Source organism: Pseudophryne corroboree, chromosome 5, assembly GCF_028390025.1.
Source record: "Pseudophryne corroboree isolate aPseCor3 chromosome 5, aPseCor3.hap2, whole genome shotgun sequence".
Lineage (NCBI taxonomy): Eukaryota > Metazoa > Chordata > Amphibia > Anura > Myobatrachidae > Pseudophryne > Pseudophryne corroboree.
In genome coordinates, this window is record NC_086448.1 from 576364185 (window position 1) to 576385605 (window position 21421).

General features: G+C 47.2%; 1 protein-coding gene across 7 annotated transcripts in view; it reads right to left on the minus strand.

Annotated features, from left to right (window-relative positions):
• The window catches only part of ZNF236 (zinc finger protein 236), a 531150-nt gene that overhangs the window by 323595 nt on the left and 186134 nt on the right, over positions 1-21421 (minus strand). For 5 of the 7 annotated variants that reach the window (XM_063923337.1, XM_063923336.1, XM_063923333.1 and 2 more), the window contains exon 11: positions 19974-20252. In XM_063923337.1, coding sequence (XP_063779407.1) covers positions 19974-20252 — 279 coding nt within the window. The remainder of the gene's footprint in view (positions 1-19973; positions 20253-21421) is intronic. The other 2 variants (XM_063923335.1, XM_063923334.1) reach the window with 1 other exon arrangement.

Below are 21421 nucleotides of genomic sequence, written 5' to 3' on the forward strand. Positions count from 1 at the left end.
TGTGGAATTACCCAGCAGCAATTTTGGAACAAGTAAAATTTATGAATTGTGATGCATAAAAATAAACAACAAGAACCTGTGAAATTCTCATTGGATTTATTCTGGAGAGACTTTAGCCAGGATCTGAAAAAATAGCACTGATAACACTTTAGTAAACTCAGCAGAAAGACAATGCTACACAACTGCACAAAGCAAAGAACCATCCTGCCTTATAGAATAGCATACACTTCTGCCATAATTGTGTACTTATTAGGCTTCAACCTTCATTGCAAATTACTATTTCCTTATACATAGGCTAAGTAGTCATAACGGGTGTAGTATGCAGCATACCGACGCCGGGATCCCGGCGGGGAGAGGCGAGTGCAGCAAGCCCCTTGCGGGCTCGCTGCGCTCGCCACGCTGCGCTCGCCACGCTGCGGGCTCGGTGGCGACCTACGGTCGCCACGGATTCTATTCCCACTCTATGGGTGTCGTGGACACCCACGAGTGGAAATAGTCCCTGTTGGTCGGCATGCCGACCATCGGGATAGTGGGTGTCGGGAAGCTGCAGGAGGTCATGTGACCGTCGGTCACCCGACCGTCGGTCACATGAATACCACCCGTCATAACTGTGTCTTAAGTAAACCTGATGTTTCCATGGAGTCCATCTAAATTCTCTTTCATTAGTAGTATACTTAGCATCCATTAAAACAGCAAATTATGTTTCCTGATAATTCCTTTATATCTAATTATCTACCGCAGCTCAACCAATAGGTTAATATAGGTAGAGACAAGAATGTAAAAACAGGCACTCAGATGGTACATAACAAGGCTTCTCCCCTTCACCTGTGTCTTTTGAGCATGCTCCTAGTTGTTGCTAAGAGATTTTAACCAAACAGAAATTAGTCATTTTCTTAGTAGATCCTCTGTATTGGATTCACCTAAAGAAAGCTAAAAAGTAAGGTCCTGGTGTCCAAGTTTGTAATAAAAGCAATGGGATTACCTACATTCCGATGCATAAAAAGGCCTTCTTTACAAGGTCCTGTTCATCATAACAAGAAACAAGTAAGTAAAATAGGAATTTAACACATACCAGTAATTCCTATTCTCCTAGTCCGTAGGGGATACTGTGATGGTAATAGCCATCTTTACCCCTATTACCATGGGGTATAGATGGGGTCCATTGGTGCCATGGCACTTCAAAAATTCTTCACTGTGCTGGCTCCTCCTGCAGATTCAGTCTAGGAAAACTGTGCCCGAGGAGACGGACATACTTTGAGAGGAGTTAAATAGAAAAGAAAAAAGGTGGTGAGATACGAACCAGCACACAACATAACAAGAGAATAGCAATGTTAACCACAACTTGAAAATAGGGACAGCACTAGCAGACCCAAACAAGAAACATACAAGAGAAACTCTTGCAGGAAAACTCGAAGCACAGAGGTGGGCGCCCAGTATCCTCTACGGACTAGGACAAAAGGAATTACTGGTAGACATTAAATTCTGATTTTCTCTCACATCCTGGGATGGTAATAGTTACCATGGGGATGTCCCAAAGCTCACAGAATGGGTGGGAGAGTGCTGAGACCCCTGCAAATCCGAGCAACCAAACTGAAGGTCTTCATTAGCCAAGGTATCAAACTTGTAAAATTTTACAAAAGTGTTCGAACTCTACCAAGTAGCTGCTCGGCATAACTGCAAAGTCGAGACACCATGGGCAGCCGCCCAGGAAGAACGCACCGACCGTGTGGAGTGGGCCTGAACAGAACTCGGCAGCGGCAAGGCTGCCGCATAGTAAGCCTTTTGGATTGTCATCCGGATCCAACAAGCAATTGACTGTTTAAGAGGCAGGGCAGCCAATCTTCGTAGCGTCATAGAGAGCAAAAAGGGAATCAGATTTCCGGTGACGAGCCGTTTTCTTGACATAAATCTTCAAACCCCGAACAACGTCCAAGGACTTTGGAGAAACTGACGTGTCAGACAATACAGGAACCACGATCGGCTGGTTGATGTGAAATGCCGACACCACCTTAGGCAGAAACTGCGGGCGAATCCTGAGCTCCGCTCTATCCTCATAAAACACCAGGTAAGGGCTCTTAAAAGGATAAGGCCCCCAATTCCGAGACCCACTGTGTTGAAGCCAAGGCCAACAACATGACGGTATTCCAAGTTAAAAAAATTTAAGCCCACCCGGTGTAAAGGATTAAACCAGTCTGACTGGAAAAAAGTTAGAACCACATTAAGATACCACGGTGCCGAGGGAGGTACAAAGGGTGGCTGAATACGAAGGACGCCTTTTAGGAACGTATGAACTTCTGGGACTACAGCCAACTGTCTCTGAAAAAAAATAGCGCAGAGATCTGAACTTTAATGGAGCCTAAACGAAGGCCCATATCTACACAAGCTTGCAGGAAGAGCAAGAACTGACCCAGACAAAACTCCATAGTGGAGTATTGTCTTTCCTCACAATAGGAGAAATACTTCATCCAGATGCGGTGGTAATGCCTAGACATGACCACCTTTCCGAGCCTGGACAATAGTAGAGATAATCTTGGCGGGAAGCCCTTTACGGTCTAATAACACCCTTGTAACCGCCATGCCGTTAAACGTAGCAGCTGTAAGTCTGGATAGACGAATGGACCTTTCAGAAAAGGTCCTTTTGAAAAGGAGGAGGCCAGGGCTCTTAGGGACATGGCCAGGAGGTCCCTAAACCAAGCCCAGCGAGGCCAATCTGGAGCAATGAGAAATGCCTGTACACTTTCCCTTTTTAGTCTTTTTAAGACCCTGGGAATCACAGGAATTGGAGGAAATAGATAGATGAACTGGTACATCCACAGTGCCGACAGGGTGCCCACTGCTGCAGCCTGTGGATCCCTCGTCCTGGAGCAGTATCAACGCATTGTAAATCACCCTGAGTTACAGAATGTTCATGGGAAGAGAGCCCTCTTGAGGTGAGCACCTTCGCTGAAACTGAACCCCCTGGTGACAGCACCCCAACCACGGAGGCTCACATCCGTTGTCAGTAGAATCCAAGCCTGAGTGCCGAAGCGTCGACCCTCTACTAGGTAGGAGATCTGTAACCACCATAACTGGGAAATCCTTGCTGTTGGTGCATGTGCAGGTGTGAGCTGGACCATTTGTTCAGCAGATCCAGCTGGATAGGATGGGCATGGAATCTTCCGTATTGGATTGCCTCGTATGAAGCTACCATCTTGCCCAACAAACGAATGCAGAGATGAACTAAAACTTTTGGAGGTTTCAGAACGGAGCGCACCATCGATTGAATTGTTAAGGCCTTGTTCACAGGAACACCTTCTGAGACACCGTGTCCAGGATCATCCCCAAGAACTGCAGTCTCTGTGATGGTACCGGGGGCCAAAGGTAATAGAGTGAGAGTTTCAGAAAGTGAGAAATTTGGTAAGGTTTTTCAGTTTTGTTTAAAGTGGCAATCATTTACACTGCAAAACCAGGTTGATCTTGCAATGTAAATGATTGCAACTTTAAACAAACCTGCAAAACCTTACCAAATCTCTCACTTTCTGAAACTCTCACTCTATTACCTTTGGCCCCCGGTACCATCACAGAGATTGCAGTTCTTGGGGATGATCCTGGATGAAGCCGTGTAGTCAGAGCAATGCTCTCCAACAAACGAGCTTTGGACACAGCCTTTATGAAAAGATTGTCCAAGTATGGAACGATGTTCACACCCTTTACGCGTAACTGTAGCATCATCTCCGCCATCACCTTCGTGAACACCCGTGGTGGCGTGGACAGGCCAAAGGGAAGGGCCTGGAAATGGAAGTGATCTTCCTTTAGTGCAAACCTAAAGTAAGCCTGGTGAGGCGGCCATATTGTCATTCTGGTTCCTGTGTGCTGCTTCCCTGTGAAGGGAGACTGCATTGAGCACACAGCAGAGATCCCCCTGTGGAGGAAAACTTTGTGCTACAAGACTGACAAATAACCTTCTTGGCAGACATGTTCATACAGAAGAACACACACACAGGAGCAGTGAATAACACAGAGACCCATTGTAAGCCTGGATGAAGTGAGACATAGAAGGAGAGAGCCAGCACACCGCTGCCTCTATCAGCTAAAGCAATGCTTTGCCGGGTAGAAAACTAGAGCCTTGATAGGGAAACTAGTGTATATATATATATATATATATATATATTGCTCTCCCCCTTCTACAAACCCCTCTGGTCCCAGTACAATGTGCGTTTTGAAGGTCCTTGGAGGAGCAGCGCTACCCTGCATGCAGCCTGTAGTATGATGCAGCAGGAAATGGTGCCTCTGAGCTGCTGGTCCCGCTCTCCGGGAAGCCCTGCCCCCTTAATGGCGCGTGGTCCCTGCATAGATTATACTAGCAATCACTCCAATTTTACATATAACAGGGTTAAAACCCCTTTTCTGTGACAGCGCCAGTGTGGGTATGTGCAGCAGGCACCGCAGCCTGCAGCACCGAGTGCCCGCCACTGTAACCGGGGACCCGCTGAGCGGGACCCTGTTGTCTGTACTCGCCACTCCAGCGTCTACAGCTCTGTTAGGGGTGGCGACATGCTGTTGGAGTGCGCTCAACACCTCAGGAGCTATGTCCTACCAGCAGGGATACGGACTATTAACCCTTCAAGAGGTTGGTCCGGTCCCCCCCCCCCCCTTCCTAAGTTCCACGATGCAGGCAGACTGGTGCCAGCCAGTGCTGCCTGATAATAATAAACTAAAATAAAGTTTTGAAGAAAACCTCTCTAGAGATCCAGAGAATGCTCCTGGCTCCTTTTTCAAACCTTAGTCTGCAGGAGGGGCAAAAGAGGAGGAGCCAGCACACTGAATAATTTTTAAAGTGCCATTACCATCCCAGTATCACTTAGGACGTGAGAGAAAACAGGATTTTGATACCTACCGGTAAATCCTTTTCTCCTAGTCCGTAGAGGATGCTGGGGTCCACTTCATGACCATGGGGTATAGACGGTTCCGCAGGAGCCATGGGAACTCTTAAGACTTTTCAATGGGTGTGAACTGGCTTCTCCCTCTATGCCCCTCCTCCAGACCTCAGTTATAGGAACTGTGCCCAGGGAGACAGACATTTCGAGGAAAGGATTTACTTTAAACTAGTGGTGAGATACATACCAGCTCACACCTCAACCATGCCGCACAACATGGCATTCAACAGAACACACGCCAACAGGCATGAACAAATTACAGCAACATGCTGAAACTAATATAACACAACTTGTTTAACTCTAATAACAAAACTGCAGGTAAAGTACGCACTGGGACGGGCGCCCAGCATCCTCTACGGACTAGGAGAAAAGGATTTACCGGTAGGTATCAAAATCTTGTTTTCTCATACGTCCTAAAGGATGCTGGGGTCCACTTCATGACCATGGGGTTTATACCAAAGCTCAGTACGGGCGGAAGAGTGCGGATGACCCAGCAGCACCGATTGACCGAACTTGAGGTCTTCATCAGCCAAGGTGTCAAACTTGTAGAATTTAGCAAATGTGTTTGACCCCGACCAAGTAGCTGCTCGGCAAAGTTGCAATGCCGAGCCCCCAATTGGGCAGCCGCCCAGGATGAGCCCACCTTCCTAGTGGAATGGGCCTTCACCGACATCGGTAACGGCAATCCAGCCGTAGTATGAGCATGCTGAATCGTACTTCTGATCCAACGCGCAATAGTCTGCTTAGAAGCAGGACACCCAATCTTGTTGGGAGCATACAGGACAAACAAAGACTCTGTTTTCCGTATTCGAGCTGTTCTAGCGACATAAATCTTCAAAGCCCTAACCACATCTAGAGACTTTGACTCAGTGAACGTGTCAGTAACTACTGGCACCACAATAGGTTGGTTTTTGTGGAAAGATGAACCCACCTTCGGAAGAAAATGTTGACGAGTCCTCAACTCTGCCCTATCTTCATGGAAGATCAGGTAAGGGCTCTTGTGAGACAAGGCCCCCAATTCAGACACCCGCCGCGCGGATGCCAATGCTAAAAGCATCACCACTTTCCAAGTGAGAAACTTCAACTCTATCTCTTGTAGAGGCTCAAACCACTCTGATTGAAGGAACTGCAACACCACGTTAAGGTCCCATGGTGCCACTGGAGGCACAAATGGAGACTGGATGTGCAGAACCCCTTTCACGAAGGTCTGAACCTCTGGAAGAGAGGCCAATTGTTTTTGGAAGAACACTGACAAGGCCGAAATCTGGACCTTGATTGATCCCAATCGTAGACCCGCCTCCACACCAGCCTGCAGAAAATGGAGAAAACGTCCCAACTCAAACTCTTCTGTAGGAGCCTACTTGGATTCACACCAAGACACATTTTTTCCAAATACGGTGGTAATGTTTCGACGTTACTCCTTTCCTGGCCTGAATAAGAGTGGGGATGACTTCCTTGGGAACACCCTTTCGACTAGGATCCGGCGCTCAACAACCATGCCATTAAACATAGCCGCTGTAAGTCTTGATACACGCACGGCCCCTGCTGCAGCAGGTCCTCGCGAAGAGGAAGAGGCCGAGGATCTTCTATGAGCAACTCCTGAAGATATGGGTACCAAGCCCTCCTTGGCCAGTCTGGGGCAATGAAGATTGCTCGAACTCTTGCTCTTCTTATGATCCTGAGCACTTTTGGGATCAGCGGAAGTGGAGGGAAGACATACACTGACCGGAACACCCACTGGGCCACCAGCGCATCCACTGATATTGCTTGAGGGTCTCTCGACCTGGAACAATATTTCTGAAGCTTCTTGTTGAGACGAGATGCTATCATGTCTACTTGAGGAACTCCCCAAAGACTTGTCACCTCTGTGAAGACTTCTTGGTGTAGGCCCCACTCTCCTGGGTGGAGATCGTGTCTGCTGAGGAAGTCTGCTTCCCAGTTGTCTACTCCCGGAATGAAAATTGCCGACAGAGCCTTTACATGTCTTTCTGCCCAGAGGAGGATCTTCGTCACCTCTGCCATTGCCGCTTTACTTTTCGTTCCGCCCTGCCTGTTTATGTACGCGACTGCTGTTACACTGTCTGACTGGATCTGCACGGGATGATCTTGAAGAAGATGTACCGCTTGTTGAAGGCCGTTGTAAATGGCTCTTAATTCCAGCACGTTTATGTGAAGGCAGGCTTCCTGACTTGACCATTTTCCCTGGAAGCTTTCTCCCTGAGTGACAGCTCCAGAGCCTCGGAGACTTGCATCCGTGGTTACCAGGAGCCAGTCCTGAATCCCGAACCTGCGTCCCTCTAGTAGGTGAGAACTGTGTAGCCACCACAGGAGCGAAATCCTGGCTTTTGACGACAGGATTATCTTCCGGTGCATGTGTAGGTGGGATCCCGACCACTTGTCCAACAGGTCCCACTGGAATACCCTGGCATGGAACCTGCCAAACTGTATGGCCTCGTAGGCCGCCACCATCTTCCCCAAATACCGAATGCACTGATGGATCGACACACTCGATGCTTTCAATATCTGTTTTACCATTTTCTGGATTTTCAGAGCCTTTTCCACCGGAAGAAATACTCTCTGAACTTCTGTGTCCAGAATCATCCCGAGGAAAAACAATCTTGTTGTCGGTTCCAACTGTGACTTTGGATAATTTATGATCTAACCATGTTGTTGGAGTATTGACAGGGAGTGTGTGATGTCTTGTAACAACTGCTCCCTGGATTTCGCCTTTATCAGGAGATCGTCTAGATAAGGAATTATATTGACTCCTTTTTGACGCAGGAGAACCATCATCTCCGCCATCACCTTGGTGAATACCCTCGGCGCCGTGGAGAGACCGAAAGGTAACATCTGGAATTGGTAATGGCAATCCTGAACCGCGAATCTCAGATAAGCCTGGTAAGGAGGATAAATGGGAACATGCAGGTAAGCATCTTTTATGTCTACAGACACCATGTAGTCCCCCTCCTCCAGACTGGAAATAACTGCCCTCAGTGATTCCAATTTGAACTTGAATCGTTTCAAGTAGAGATTCAGATTTTTCACGTTTAGGATCGGTCTGACCGAGCCGTCCGGCTTCGGAACTACAAAAAGGCTTGAATGAAACCCCCCCCCCTTGTTGTGACAAAGGTACCAGGACTATGACCTGATCCTGACATAATTTTTGGATTGCCCGTTACTGCTTCCCTTTCTGGAAGAGAAGCTGGCAAGGTCGATTTGAAAAATCGGCATGGGGGAACGTCTTGAAACTCCAGCTTGTATCCCTGGGACACTATTTGCAACACCCAGGGATCCAGGCCAGACAGAATCCAACCTTGGCTGAACAGTTTGAGACGTGCCGCCACCCGAGCGGTCTCCCGCAAAGGAGCCCCAGCGTCATGCTGAAGATTTGGCAGAAGTAGGGGTAGACTTCTGCTCCTGGGAACCTGAAGCTGCTGTGGATTTCTTTCCCTTTCCCCTTCCCCTACCCGCAAAGGAGGGGGAACCTCTTGCTTTTTTGTATTTATTGGGCCGAAAGGACTGCATGTGCGGGTGATATGTCTTTTTTGCTGGTGCAGGCGCAGAGGGCAAAAATGTCGACTTACCTGCGGTAGCCGCCGGGACTAACGCATCCAGTCCATCGTCAAATAAGGCCTCACCTTTATATGGGAGAGCCTCCATATTTCTTTTGGAATCTGCATCCGCGTTCCACTGGTGAATCCACAACGCCCACCAAGCCGATTCTGCCATGGTAGCAGCTTGTGAACTCAAGAGTCCAATATCTTTCATCGCTTCTAGCATGTATGCGGCAGCGTCTTTGATATTCCCTAACTTAAGGAGTATCTCATCTTTATCAATCGTGTCAATTTCTGATGACACGCTTTCTGACCATTTTTCAATAGAGCGACTCACCCACGCGCAAGCAATTATGGGCCGGAGCAGCGTACCATTGGCAACATAAATGGATTTCAATGTAGTTTCCATCTTTCGGTCTGCCGGCTCTTTTAGTGAAGGCGTGCCAGGTGCAGGGAGAATTACCTTCTTTGTCAACCTGGACAGTGCACTGTCTAACACAGGGGGTGACTCCCATTTTTTCCTGTCCTCCACCGGGAAAGGATAAGCTATCCGAATTCTCTTGGGAATACGAAATTTCTTTTCGGGATTCACCCACATCCATTCAAAGAGTGTATTAAGCTTGTGGGAAGGAGGGAAAGTGACCTTAGATTTCTTTTCTTTATTGAAATAAGCCTTCTCCTGAGGTACAGTAGTGGCTTCCGTGACTTCCAGAACTTCCCTTATAACTACAATCATATAGTGTATATTTTTTTCCAATTTATGATCTATTTCTCTGGAGTCACTATCGTCGACACAAGAATCAGTGTCCGTGTCGGTATCAGTACTCACAATATTCGCAAATGGTCTCTTATGTGACCCAGAGGGGTCGCCTGCGGATGGAAGAACAGAGCCCTGAAAAATCACATCCTCCACAGATTTTCTCCAGCACTCAGCATGAGATTCAGACTTATCTAATCTCCTATTGATATGATGCATACTATCACGTATTTCTTTCACCCATGCAGGCTCTTGATGTGCCAGTAGCGCCACCACATTACACTTCTGTGTCCCTAAAATGGTTTCCTCCGGGGTGGAACTCCCTGCCTCTGACATGTCTTACACACGTGTACAACACACACACAGACACACTGGGACTTACAGGGGACAGACCCACAGTGAAATCTGTCAGAGGGACACAGTTTAGGAGCAGTTCACAACCCCAGCATCTAATGCCTGTGAAAACAGAATACCCACTGACATGCAGCGCTATTTACACAGTAAAACACACTTGTAAAGCACCAAATTCGCTTGTGCCCCCCCCCCCCCCCGTTATGCACCCTGATACTTGTAGTCAGAAGTGAAGGAGGATCAGCGATGTCTCTGCAGCCTGAGAGAGAAAATGGCACTGAGCAGTGTGCTGGCTGCCTGAGGAAGAAGCTCCGCCCTTTTTACCTCAGAAACTTTTCATAATATTTATACTGGCGGTGTGGGGCTGTGCCTGGGCATCTTATGCCCTTTTGTTTATAGAGGTGTTTATGCTGCCCAGGGCCCCCCCCCCCCTGCACCCTGCAGTGCTCTGTCTGTGTGGGCAGCAATGGTGCGCTGCGCTCCCGCCAGCCACGCCGTACCACAGCCATCATTTTTGATAGAAGATCTGTCTTCTTCTACTCACCTGTCTTCTGACTTCTGGCTCTGTGAGGGGGGTGATGGCGTGCTGTGGGAGTGACCATCTAGACACGGCTAGCGTTCAGTACCCTTCAGGAGCTAATGGTGTCCTGTCAGCCAGAAGCAGAGCCATGAAACTCTTCAGGAAGTTGGTTCCTACTTCTGCCCCCTCAGTTCCACGAAGCAGGGAGTCTGTTGCCAGCAGTTCTCCCTGAAAATAACAAACCTAACATACGTCTTTTCAGAAAAACTCAGTAGAGCTCCTCAGAGTGCATCCAGTCTGCCTAGGCACATTTCTAAAACTGAGGTCTGGAGGAGGGGCATAGAGGGAGGAGCCAGTTCACACCCATTGAAAAGTCTTAAGAGTGCCCATGGCTCCTGCGGAACCTTCTATACCCCATGGTCATGAAGTGGACCCCAGCATCCTCTAGGACGTATGAGAAATACAGTGAAGCATGTTTATTACACACAGCGTGGGTTTGCTTTGAAGCTTTTCTTTTATGCACGTACTGCAATTTATTTATCCATACAGAGGCGGAACTGTCCAGGGGCCCAAAGCATGTAATGAGTCAAACTGACTCATTACATGCCGCTGTGTGCTGCGGGCAACCGCTGCCTGCAGCACACAGCCGCCCGGAGAGGAGAGGAGCGCAGCAGACACGGGGGGAAGGAGGAGGAGGGAGGTGGAGGAGGGAGCCGCAGCAGCGCTTTGTTACTGGTGGAGGCGCTGCTGCTGCTGTCCCTCTGCTTCACTACAGGCTGTCTTCTGCCACTGTTTAGCGCATCCCAGCATTCATAGCGGCGGAGAACAGCTTATGGTGAAGGACTGGGACAGCAGCAGCAGCACCTCAACCTATAACACAGCACTGCTGCGGCTCCCTCCTTCACCTCCCTCCTCCTCCTTCTCTCCTGCCCGAGGTCTCTGGAGAAGCTGCACCGAGGAGCCTGAGCCAGCGGAGAGAGTAAGTATAATTCTTTCTTTCTTCCTTAATGTGCAAAAAGGGGGACTGTCTGCCGAAATGTGTAAAAAGGGGGTATCTGCCTGCCGTAATGTGTAAAAATAAGAATTTACTTACCGATAATTCTATTTCTCGTAGTCCGTAGTGGATGCTGGGGACTCCGTCAGGACCATGGGGAATAGCGGGCTCCGCAGGAGACAGGGCACATCTAAAAAAACTTTTAGGTCACATGGTGTGTACTGGCTCCTCCCCCTATGACCCTCCACCAAGCCTCAGTTAGGTACTGTGCCCGGACGAGCGTACACAATAAGGAAGGATCTTGAATCCCGGGTAAGACTCATACCAGCCACACCAATCACACCGTACCACTTGTGATCTGAACCCAGTTAACAGTATGATAACAAAACGAAGTAGCCTCTGAAAAGATGGCTCACAACAAGAATAACCCGATTTTTGTAACAATAACTATGTACAAGCATTGCAGACAATCCGCACTTGGGATGGGCGCCCAGCATCCACTACGGACTACGAGAAATAGAATTATCGGTAAGTAAATTCTTATTTTCTCTAACGTCCTAGTGGATGCTGGGGACTCCGTCAGGACCATGGGGATTATACCAAAGCTCCCAAACGGGCGGGAGAGTGCGGATGACTCTGCAGCACCGAATGAGAGAACTCCAGGTCCTCCTTAGCCAGAGTATCAAATTTGTAAAATTTTACAAACGTGTTCTCCCCTGACCACGTAGCTGCCGGCAAAGTTGTAATGCCGAGACCCCTCGGGCAGCCGCCCAAGATGCGCCCACTTTCCTAGTGGAGTGGGCCTTTACAGATTTAGGCTGTGGCACGCCTGCCACAGAATGTGCAAGTTGGATTGTGCTACAGATCCAACGTGCAATCGTCTGTTTAGACGCAGGAGCACCCATCTTGTTGGGTGCATACAATATAAACAGCAAGTCAGACTTTCTGACTCCAGCCGTCCTAAACTATATATATATATATATATATATATATATATATATATTTTTAGGGTCCTGACAACGTCTATTAACCTGGAGTCCTCCAAGTCCCTAGAAGCCGCAGGCACCATAATAGGTTGTTTCAGGTGAAAAACCTGACACCCCCTTAGGAAGAAAACTGGAGACGAGTCCCAGTTCTGCCCTGTCCGAATGGAAATTTAAATATGGGCTTTTGTAAGACAAAGCCGCCCATTCTGACAATCGCCTGGCCGAGGCCAGGACCAACAGCATGGTCACTGTCCATGTGAGACATTGGTCAACAGCATGTTCACTTTCCATGTGATATATTTCAAATCCACAGATTTGAGCGGTTCAAACCAATATGATTTTAAGGAATCCCAACACTATGTTGAGATCCCACGGTGCCACTAGAGGCACAAAAAGGGGTGTATATGCAATACTCCCTTGACAATCTGGACTTCAGGAACTGAAGTCAATTCTTTTCGGAAGAAATTCTACAGGGCCGAAACTTAAAACCTTAAAGAACCCCAATTTTAGGCTCAAAACACTCCTGTTTTCAGGAAGTGTAGAATTCGACCTAGTTGAATTTTCTTCGTGGGGCCTTCCTGGCCTCACCCACGCACCATATTTTCACCACATGTGGTGATGACGTTGTGCGGTCACCTCCTTCCTGGCTTTGACCAGGGTAGGTATGACCTCCTATGGAATGCCTTTTTCCTTCAGGATCCGGCATTCAACCGCCATGCCGTCAAACGCAGCCGCGGTAAGTCTTGGAATAGACATGGTACCTGCTGAAGCAAGTCCCTTCTTAGCTCCCCAGGCCCTTAGTCCTCTGTGAGCATCTCTTGAAGTTCTGGGTACCAAGTCCCTCTTGGCCAATCCGGAGTCACGAGTATAGTTCATACTCCTCTATGTCTTATAATTCTCAATACCTTGGTTATGAGAAGCAGAGGAGGGAACACATACACCGACTGTTACACCCACGGTGTTACTAGGACATCCACAGCTATCGCCTGAAGGTCTCATGACCTGGCGCAATACCTGTCCCGTTTTTTGTTCGGGCGGGACGCCATCATTTCCACCTTTGGTCTTTGCCAATGGCTCACAATCATGCGGAAAAACTTCCCTATGAAGTTCCCACTCTCCCAGGTGGAGGTCATGCCTGCTGAGGAAGTCTGCTTCCCAGTCGTCCACTCCCGGAGAGAACACTGCTGACAGTGCTATCACATGATTTTCCGCCTAGCGAAAAATCCTTGCAGTTTTTTCACTGCCCTCCAGCTTCTTGTGTCGCCCTTTCTGTTTACGTGGGCGACTGCCGTGATGTTATCCCACTGGATCAATACCGGCTGACCTTGAAGCAGAGGTCTTGCTAAGTTTAGAGCCTTATAATTTTGCTCTTAGCTCCATCTATGTGGAGAGAATCCTCCAGACTTGATCACACTTTCCTGGAAATTTCTTCCCTGTGTGACTGCTCCCCAGCCTCTCAGGCTGGCCTCCGTGGTCACCAGCATCCACTCCTGAATGCTGAATCTGAGGCCCTCTAGAAGATGAGCACTCTGTAATCACCACAGGAGAGACACCCTTGTCCTTGGATATAGGGTTATCCGCTGATGCATCTGAAGATGCGATCCGGACCATTTGTCCAGCAGATCCCACTGAAGAGTTCTTGCGTGAAATCTGCCGAATGGAATTGCTTCGTAATAAGCCACCATTTTTACCAGGACTCTTGTGCAATGATGCACTGACACTTTTCCTGGTTTTAGGAGGATCCCGATTAGCTCGGATAACTCCCTGGCTTTCTCCTCTGGGAGAAACACCTTTTTCTGGACTGTGTCCAGAATCATCCCTAGGAACAGTAGACGTGTCCTCGGAAAAGCTACGATTTTGGAATATTTAGAATCCACTCGTGCTGTCGTAGAACTATTAAAGATAGTGCTACTCCGACCTCCAACTGTTCTCTGGACCTTGCCCTTATCAGGAAAGCGTCCAAGTTTCTTTTAAGAAGAATCATCATTTCGGCCATTACCTTGGTAAAGACCCGGGGCGCCGTGGACAATCCAAACGGCAGCGTCTGAACTGATAGTGACAGTTCTGTACCACAAACCTGAAGTACCCTTGGTGAGAAGGGCAAATTTGGACATGTAGGTAAATGTCCCTGATATCCAGTGACACCATCTCGTCCCCTTCTTCCTGGTTCGCTATCACTGCTCTGAGTGACTCCATCTTGATTTGAACGCTTGTATGTAAGTGTTCAAATATTTCAGATCTCACCGAGCCGTTTGGCTTCAGTACCACAATATAGTGTGGAATAATACCCCCTCCCTTGTTGTAGGATGGGTACTTTGATTATCACCTGCTGGGAATACAGCCTGTGAATTGTTTCCAATACTGCCTCCCTGTCGGAGGTAGACGTTGGTAAAACAGACTTCCGGAACTTGTGAGGAGGAGACGTCTCGAATTTCCAATGTACACCTGGGATACTACATGTAGGATCCAGGAGTCCCCTTGCGAGTGAGCCCACTGCGTGCTGAAACTCTTGAGATGACCCCCTACCGCACCTGAGTCCGCTTGTACTGCCCCAGCGTCATGCTGCGGACTTGGCAGAAGCTGTGAAGGGCTTCTGTTCCTGGGAATGGGCTGCTTGCTGCAGTCTTCTTCCCGTTCCTCTACCCCTGGGCAGATCTGACTGGCCTTTGCCCGCCTGCCCGTATGGGGACGAAAGGACTGAGACTGAAAAGACTGTGTCCTTTTCTGCTGAGATGTGACTCGGGGAACAAAAGGTGGATTTTTCAGCTGTTGCCATGGCCACCAGGTCCGATGGACCACCCCTTTATACGGCAATACTTCCATGTGCCGTCTGGAATCTGCCTCACCTGACCACTGTCGTGTCTTCGTCTGGCAGATATGGACATCACATTTACTCTTGATGCCAGAATGCAAATATCCCTCTGCGCATCACGCATATATAGAAATGCATCCTTAAAATGCTCTATAGACAATAAAATCTTGTCTATGTCAAGGGTATCAAAATTTTCAGTCAGGAAATCCGACCAAGCCCCCTCAGCGCTGCACATCCAGTCTGAGGCGATTGCTGGTCGTAGTATAACACCAGTATGTGTGTATATACTTCTTAGGCTATTTTTCAGCTTCCTATCAGCTGGCTCCTTGAGGGCGGCCGTATCTGGAGACGGTAACGCCACTTGTTTTATAAGCGTGTGAGCGCCTTATCCACCCTAAGGTGTGTTTCCCAACTCGCCCTTACTTCTGGCGGGAAAGGGTATACCTCCCATAACTTTCTATCAGAGGAACCCCACGTATCATCACACACTTCATTTAATTTATCTGATTCAGGCAAAACTACAAGTAGTTTATTCACACCCTACAAAATACCCTTATTTGTGGTACTTGTAGTATCAGAAATATGTAACACCTCCTTCATGCCCTTAACATGTAACGTGTGGCCCTTAAAGGAAAATACGTTTGTTTCTTCACCGTCGACACTGGAGTCAGTGTCCGTGAGGTAAATGGGCGTTTTTACAAGCCCCTGACGGTGTCTGAGACGCCTGGACAGGTACTAATTTGTTTGCCGGTCGTCTCATGTCGTCAACCGGCTCGCAGCGTGTTGACATGATCACGTACTTCCACAAGTAAGCCATCCATTCCGGTGTCGACTCCCTAGAGAGTGACATCACCATTACAGGCAATTTGCTCCGCCTCCTCACCAACACTTTCCTCATACATGTCGACACACACGTACCGACATACAGCACCCACACAGGGAATGCTCTGATAGAGGACAGGACCCACTAGCCCTTTGGGGAGACAGAGGGAGAGTTTGCCAGCACACACCAAAATGCTATAATTATACAGGGACAACCTTTATAAAAGTGTTCCTCCCTTATAGCATTTAATATATATTTATATCGCCAAATCAGTGCCCCCCCTCTCTGTTTTAACCCTGTTTCTGTAGTGCAGTGCAGGGGAGAGCATGGGAGCCTTCCCCTCAGCCTTTCTGTGAGGGAAAATGGCGCTGTGTGCTGAGGAGAATAAGCTCCGCCCCCTTTTCGGCGGGTTTTTTCTCCCGGTTTTTAAGAACTGGCCTGGGTTAAAATACATACATATAGCCTTAATGGCTATATGTGATGTATTTATTTTGCCAATAAGGTACTTATATTGCTGCCCAGGGCGCCCCCAGCAGCGCCCTGCACCCTCCGTGACTAGGTCAGTGAGCCGTGTGACAACAATGGCGCACAGCTGCAGTGCTGTGCGCTACCTTCATGAAGACTGTGAAGTCTTCTGCCGCCTGTTTCCGGACCTCCGTTCTGCCGTCTTCTTCAGCGTCTGTAAGGGGGATCGGCGGCGCGGCTCCGGGACGAACCCCAGGCTGACCTGTGTTCCGACTCCCTCTGGAGCTCAGTGTCCAGTAGCCTAAGATCCCAATCCATCCTGCACGCAGGTGAGTTGGAGATCTCTCCCCTAAGTCCCTCGTTGCAGTGATCCTGTTGCCAGCAGGAATCACTGAATGAAACCTAAAAAAAAACTTTTCTAAACAGCTCTTTAAGAGAGCCACCTAGATTGCACCCTTCTCGGACGGGCACAAAAACCTAACTGAGGCTTGGTGGAGGGTCATAGGGGGAGGAGCCAGTACACACCATGTGACCTAAAAGTTTTTTTAGATGTGCCCTGTCTCCTGCGGAGCCCGCTATTCCCCATGGTCCTGACGGAGTCCCCAGCATCCACTAGGACGTTAGAGAAAAGGGGACGCTGTCTGCCGTAATGTGTAACAAGGGCACGCTGTCTGCCGTAATGTGTAAAAAGGGCACGCTGTCTGCCGTAATGTGTAACAAGGGCACGCTGTCTGCCGTAATGTGTAAAAAGTGCATGCTGTGTGTAACAAAGGCACGCTGTCTGCTGTTATGTGTAAAAAGGGGACGCTGTCTGCAGTTATGTGTAAAAAGTGCACGCTGTCTGCCGCTATGTGTAAATATGGCATGCTGTCTGTCGTTATGTGTAAAAAGGGGACGCTGTCTGCCGTTATGTGTAAAAACTGCACGCTGTCTGCCGCTATGTGTAACAAGGGCACGCTGTCTGCCGTTATGTGTAAAAAGGGGACGCTGTCTGCAGTTATGTGTAAAAAGTGCACGCTGTCTGCCGTTATGTGTAAAAAGGGGACGCTGTCTGCCGTAATGTGTAAAAAGGGGATTCTGTCCGCCGTAAGCTGTAAAAGGTTCTCTACCTGGTGTAGTGGTGCTACTGTGCGGCGTAATAATTTGAATAATGGAGACTACTGTGCACCGTTTTATGAATTAGTATTATTTTGTGGCCACACCCCTTCCCCACGAAGCCACGCCCCTATGTATTTTTGCACGCGCCTACGGCGCGCACTGCCCCTGTTTTGCATGCAGGGGTGGGGCTCCAATGCTGTTTCTTGCACACAGTGCTAAAATGTCTAGTTACGGCACTGTTGCTAGATATCCATTTCTCTGGCCCTGAGCAGGTCCCCCTCACCAGATCCTCTACAGTGGTGAGGGGGTGGACTTGGATGGGATGAGGGGGGCCCAAAGCATTTTGTCGCACCTGGGCCCACCGGTCGCTAGTTCCACCACTGTATCCATAACAACCCATAAGCACTCCCACCATCGCAGATACCTGCCTTCTGAGACTCAGGATACATGGAGAGTTTTACACAGTGGACAAAATTTCTAAAGGAGGCTGATTAGTTGCCTCCCCGGCATAACTGTAAAGTTCAGAGAGTATGTGGTTTGGAGATGATGAGAATTGCTGAAGGTACTCAGTACCTGCTGGAATCGTGAGAATATGACCATCTCTTGTCCCACTTGGGAGAGTGTATCTTAGGCAGAAGTACAGATGTGTCCTCATACATCTTGCCTCAATACGCCACACAGCAAGAGATACCTGGCATGAGTGAGCGGACAGGTCCCATGCAACTCTGTTATCGCTGGGCATCTTTTTTTTGCCGAAAATATGTCTTATTTGCATCACTATGTGAACAAGACACACAAGCTGACTCTGCTGATTAAAATTATATGTGGCATGCCTATATTGTGTGTGGGTCTGCGGCTGTATCTGCATACGAAATGGTACGTTACAGTGTTACATGGTACGTTACATTTCATATGCAGATACAGCCACGGTCGCGCACAGAATATACAGTGGTTAGACAATATATTCATTTTTTTTTTTTAGTTTCTTGTAAAATGTTAATGAAATAACCGCAAATACTGTACACATATTTAATACTTTATATATATATATAAACTTATGTTTTATTTATTTATTAGGTTAGCATATATCTCTGCTAGTACTTGATTGGACCACCCTTGGCTTTTACTCGGTGTGGCATTCTCTCAACGTAAATCTTAGCTAACTCTTTGATTCTATCATCATGATGTCAAATCTGAATCATCCATTCAATCAGCTATTGCTTATTTGTGCAGACAATTTCTCTGATTGCATCTTTCATCTCCTTCCAAATGCTTTCGTTGGATTCATGTTGGGACTATTTCCAGGCCAATCCAAAACAGGGATGCTGTCTCTACGAAGGTGCTCTAATAGCACCTTTTCCATATGTCATGGCGCCTCATCTTGCATGAATGTTTCATCATTTCCCGGAAACCACTCTCTTATCTCGGCTATAAGACGACAGTTAACAAGTTCAACGTACTGCTTCTTTCTCATCAAGCCTTTAACAATGTACAATCTCCCTGGGCATTGTGCTGAAATAACACACCACAACTGCTTCACAGTTTGCTTGACACAATCAGGAACTATCTCCTCACCAGATGTACTAAGTGATAAAGCGAAGAGTGATAAAGTACCAGCCAATCAACTCCTAACTGCCATGTTATAGGTTGTGTTTGAAAAATGACAGGAGATGATTGGTTGGTGGTTTATCACTCTCCACTTTATCACTTTTCAAGGCTTAGTACATCTGTCTGCAGGTCTGGTTGCTTTTGTCCACAGTCTGTACAGTACTCTCAGCAGAAAAGCACACCTATAATTAGCAAATACAGCAAGAGTTAGAATTAATATCTGATCTGTGATGTGAACCGGCATCCTTTGCATAAAATTGGTAGATATCAGAGTCTTTTTTAATGTTGTTAATAAAAAATATACTGCAAATCATTACGCTTCATTAATTCCTATTGGGAAACACACAAGAGCCATTAATATTTCATAAAATTAATTTCTTACCTTGGCCGAGTCATCCGCAGCCCACGTTTTACATTTGTTGGCCTATGTTAGGCGTTGTTTCTTCATTGCTAGTGTCTGTTTCAGTTTCATGACTGGTCGACCAGCTCTAAACTAAAACTCTGCAAGGTGTCTGAACAGTATTTAAATAATCGTTATCTCCTGCTTCATTCCACATCATCATCGCACATTTGGCTGGCAATTTTTGGTTCTCAGCAGCAATATTCTTGAACAGTCTGTCTTGTCTGGGTGTAGTTTTACAAATGCTTTTGCAGTTCAAATGCTTTGTTGGCATTACTGGTTCTCCTAACTGCAACTTCCTCTTAATACTTCCTACACTGAGAGGTGAAACTTACATTTTAGACTATGAATCAAACGTATTTACTATATAGCCAGTATTTTTGATGAACAAACCTTAAAAATACACAAAAGTTACTAATTCATTGTTCAACCGCTGTAGGCATGCCACATATCATTTGAATCAGCATAAGCTGCTTGTGTATCCTATTTGCATCATTTTGATGGAAAAAGTCGCACGAAAAGACGCTCCGCGCTATAGAGTCATGCCACATGAGGGCTGTTTAGCATGCCAGGAGGCTAGATGTATGTGGATACATCTAAATATACTGTAGGAGACTGGAATTCTTCTTTACAAGTTATGACGTTTCCTTACCAATAAACACAGAAAAGAGTCATATCAATTTACTTACCAGTATGCAGCCGGATATGAACCTTTAAACTTCCAGAGGTAGAAAAACACTTCATGCAGAAGTCGCATTTAAAAGCTTTGATACCAGTGTGAGTCTTTATATGAGCAGTGAGGGTGCTTTTGACAGCGAATGCCCTAAAGCACTGCAGACATTTGAACGGCTTCTCATGTGTATGAATGCGAATGTGCCGAACCAAGTCACTAGGCTTCTTAAATTCCTTATCACAATATGTACAAACATGCCACCGGACACCACTTTCTTCTCTGACCGAACCTGAAACTGAATATTCCTTATAAGACATTTGTTGAAACATGATGAACAATTATTTACATATAAAAAAACAAAAAAAATGTTTTACAGATTAAAAATCATGAGGATTTTATTGAAAGTATGGATTAGGGTTCTGACTAAGGGGTATATTCAATTAGGGTCGGATCCATTCCGACATGCATTTGTCGGAATGGATCAGACAACCCCTATTCAATCTCATCTCAATTCGACTTTTAAAAAGTTGAATTGAGATGAGGGACCCAGACGAGGAGAGGAGGGGGAAGGGAGCAGCGGGGAGACCAGCGGGGGACAGCCGCGGGCAGACGGAGGAGAGCAGTGCTACAATAGCGCTGCAGGAGGATGTCACACAACCGCCCGACCTCACGGCAGTGTCCACCCGGCTCCAGCAAGCGTGACCTCACTTGCTGGAGCCGGATGGATGCTGCCGTGAGACATACTGCTGCAGCGCTGTGCTGTAGCGCTGATCTCCCCTGTCTGACCGCGGCTGTCCCCCATTTCCCTGCTCCCCCTCCTCCTCCTCTGGGTCCCACGTCTCAGTCCGACATTTTTTTATGTCGGACTGAGATGGTCGGAAACGGGGCCAAATCCTATCGAATTTGGCCCGTTTCACTCAAAAGTACGTGAATCGGCAGCTATAACGCCGATTCACGTACTATTCGACAAGTCGAATTCCACGACTTGTCGAATAAAAACTGCTGGGACTGAATAGGTCAAATTACTATTCGACCCTAAAAAGTCGAAAACTGACGTCTTTTTTCGACAGACGGCAGTTTTCGACCATAATTGAATATACCCCTTAATATCTAGGTCTGGTGTCACAAGGGTCACCAAGTGTATAGTAGGGACAGATATGTTATATCCCAAATAGGATACAAGGTACCTACTAAATCAGGCGCTAACACAGTATTATGCATATTTTAAAAATGCACCTAATAAAATATTTAGTTAGATAGCTGCTCCTATATGGCAACTGGATGCCTTAAACAACAACAATAATTAACTAAGTTTCCAAAGAAACATTAAGGAGCGCTAATGGTATGTGTATTCAAGAGATATTTTTTATATTACTTAGAACAATAAAAACAGAATAAATAACAGTCACAAAACTGTATATTAAAAGCAGTAAATGTATACAATCAGCTAAAATAGATAGTGTT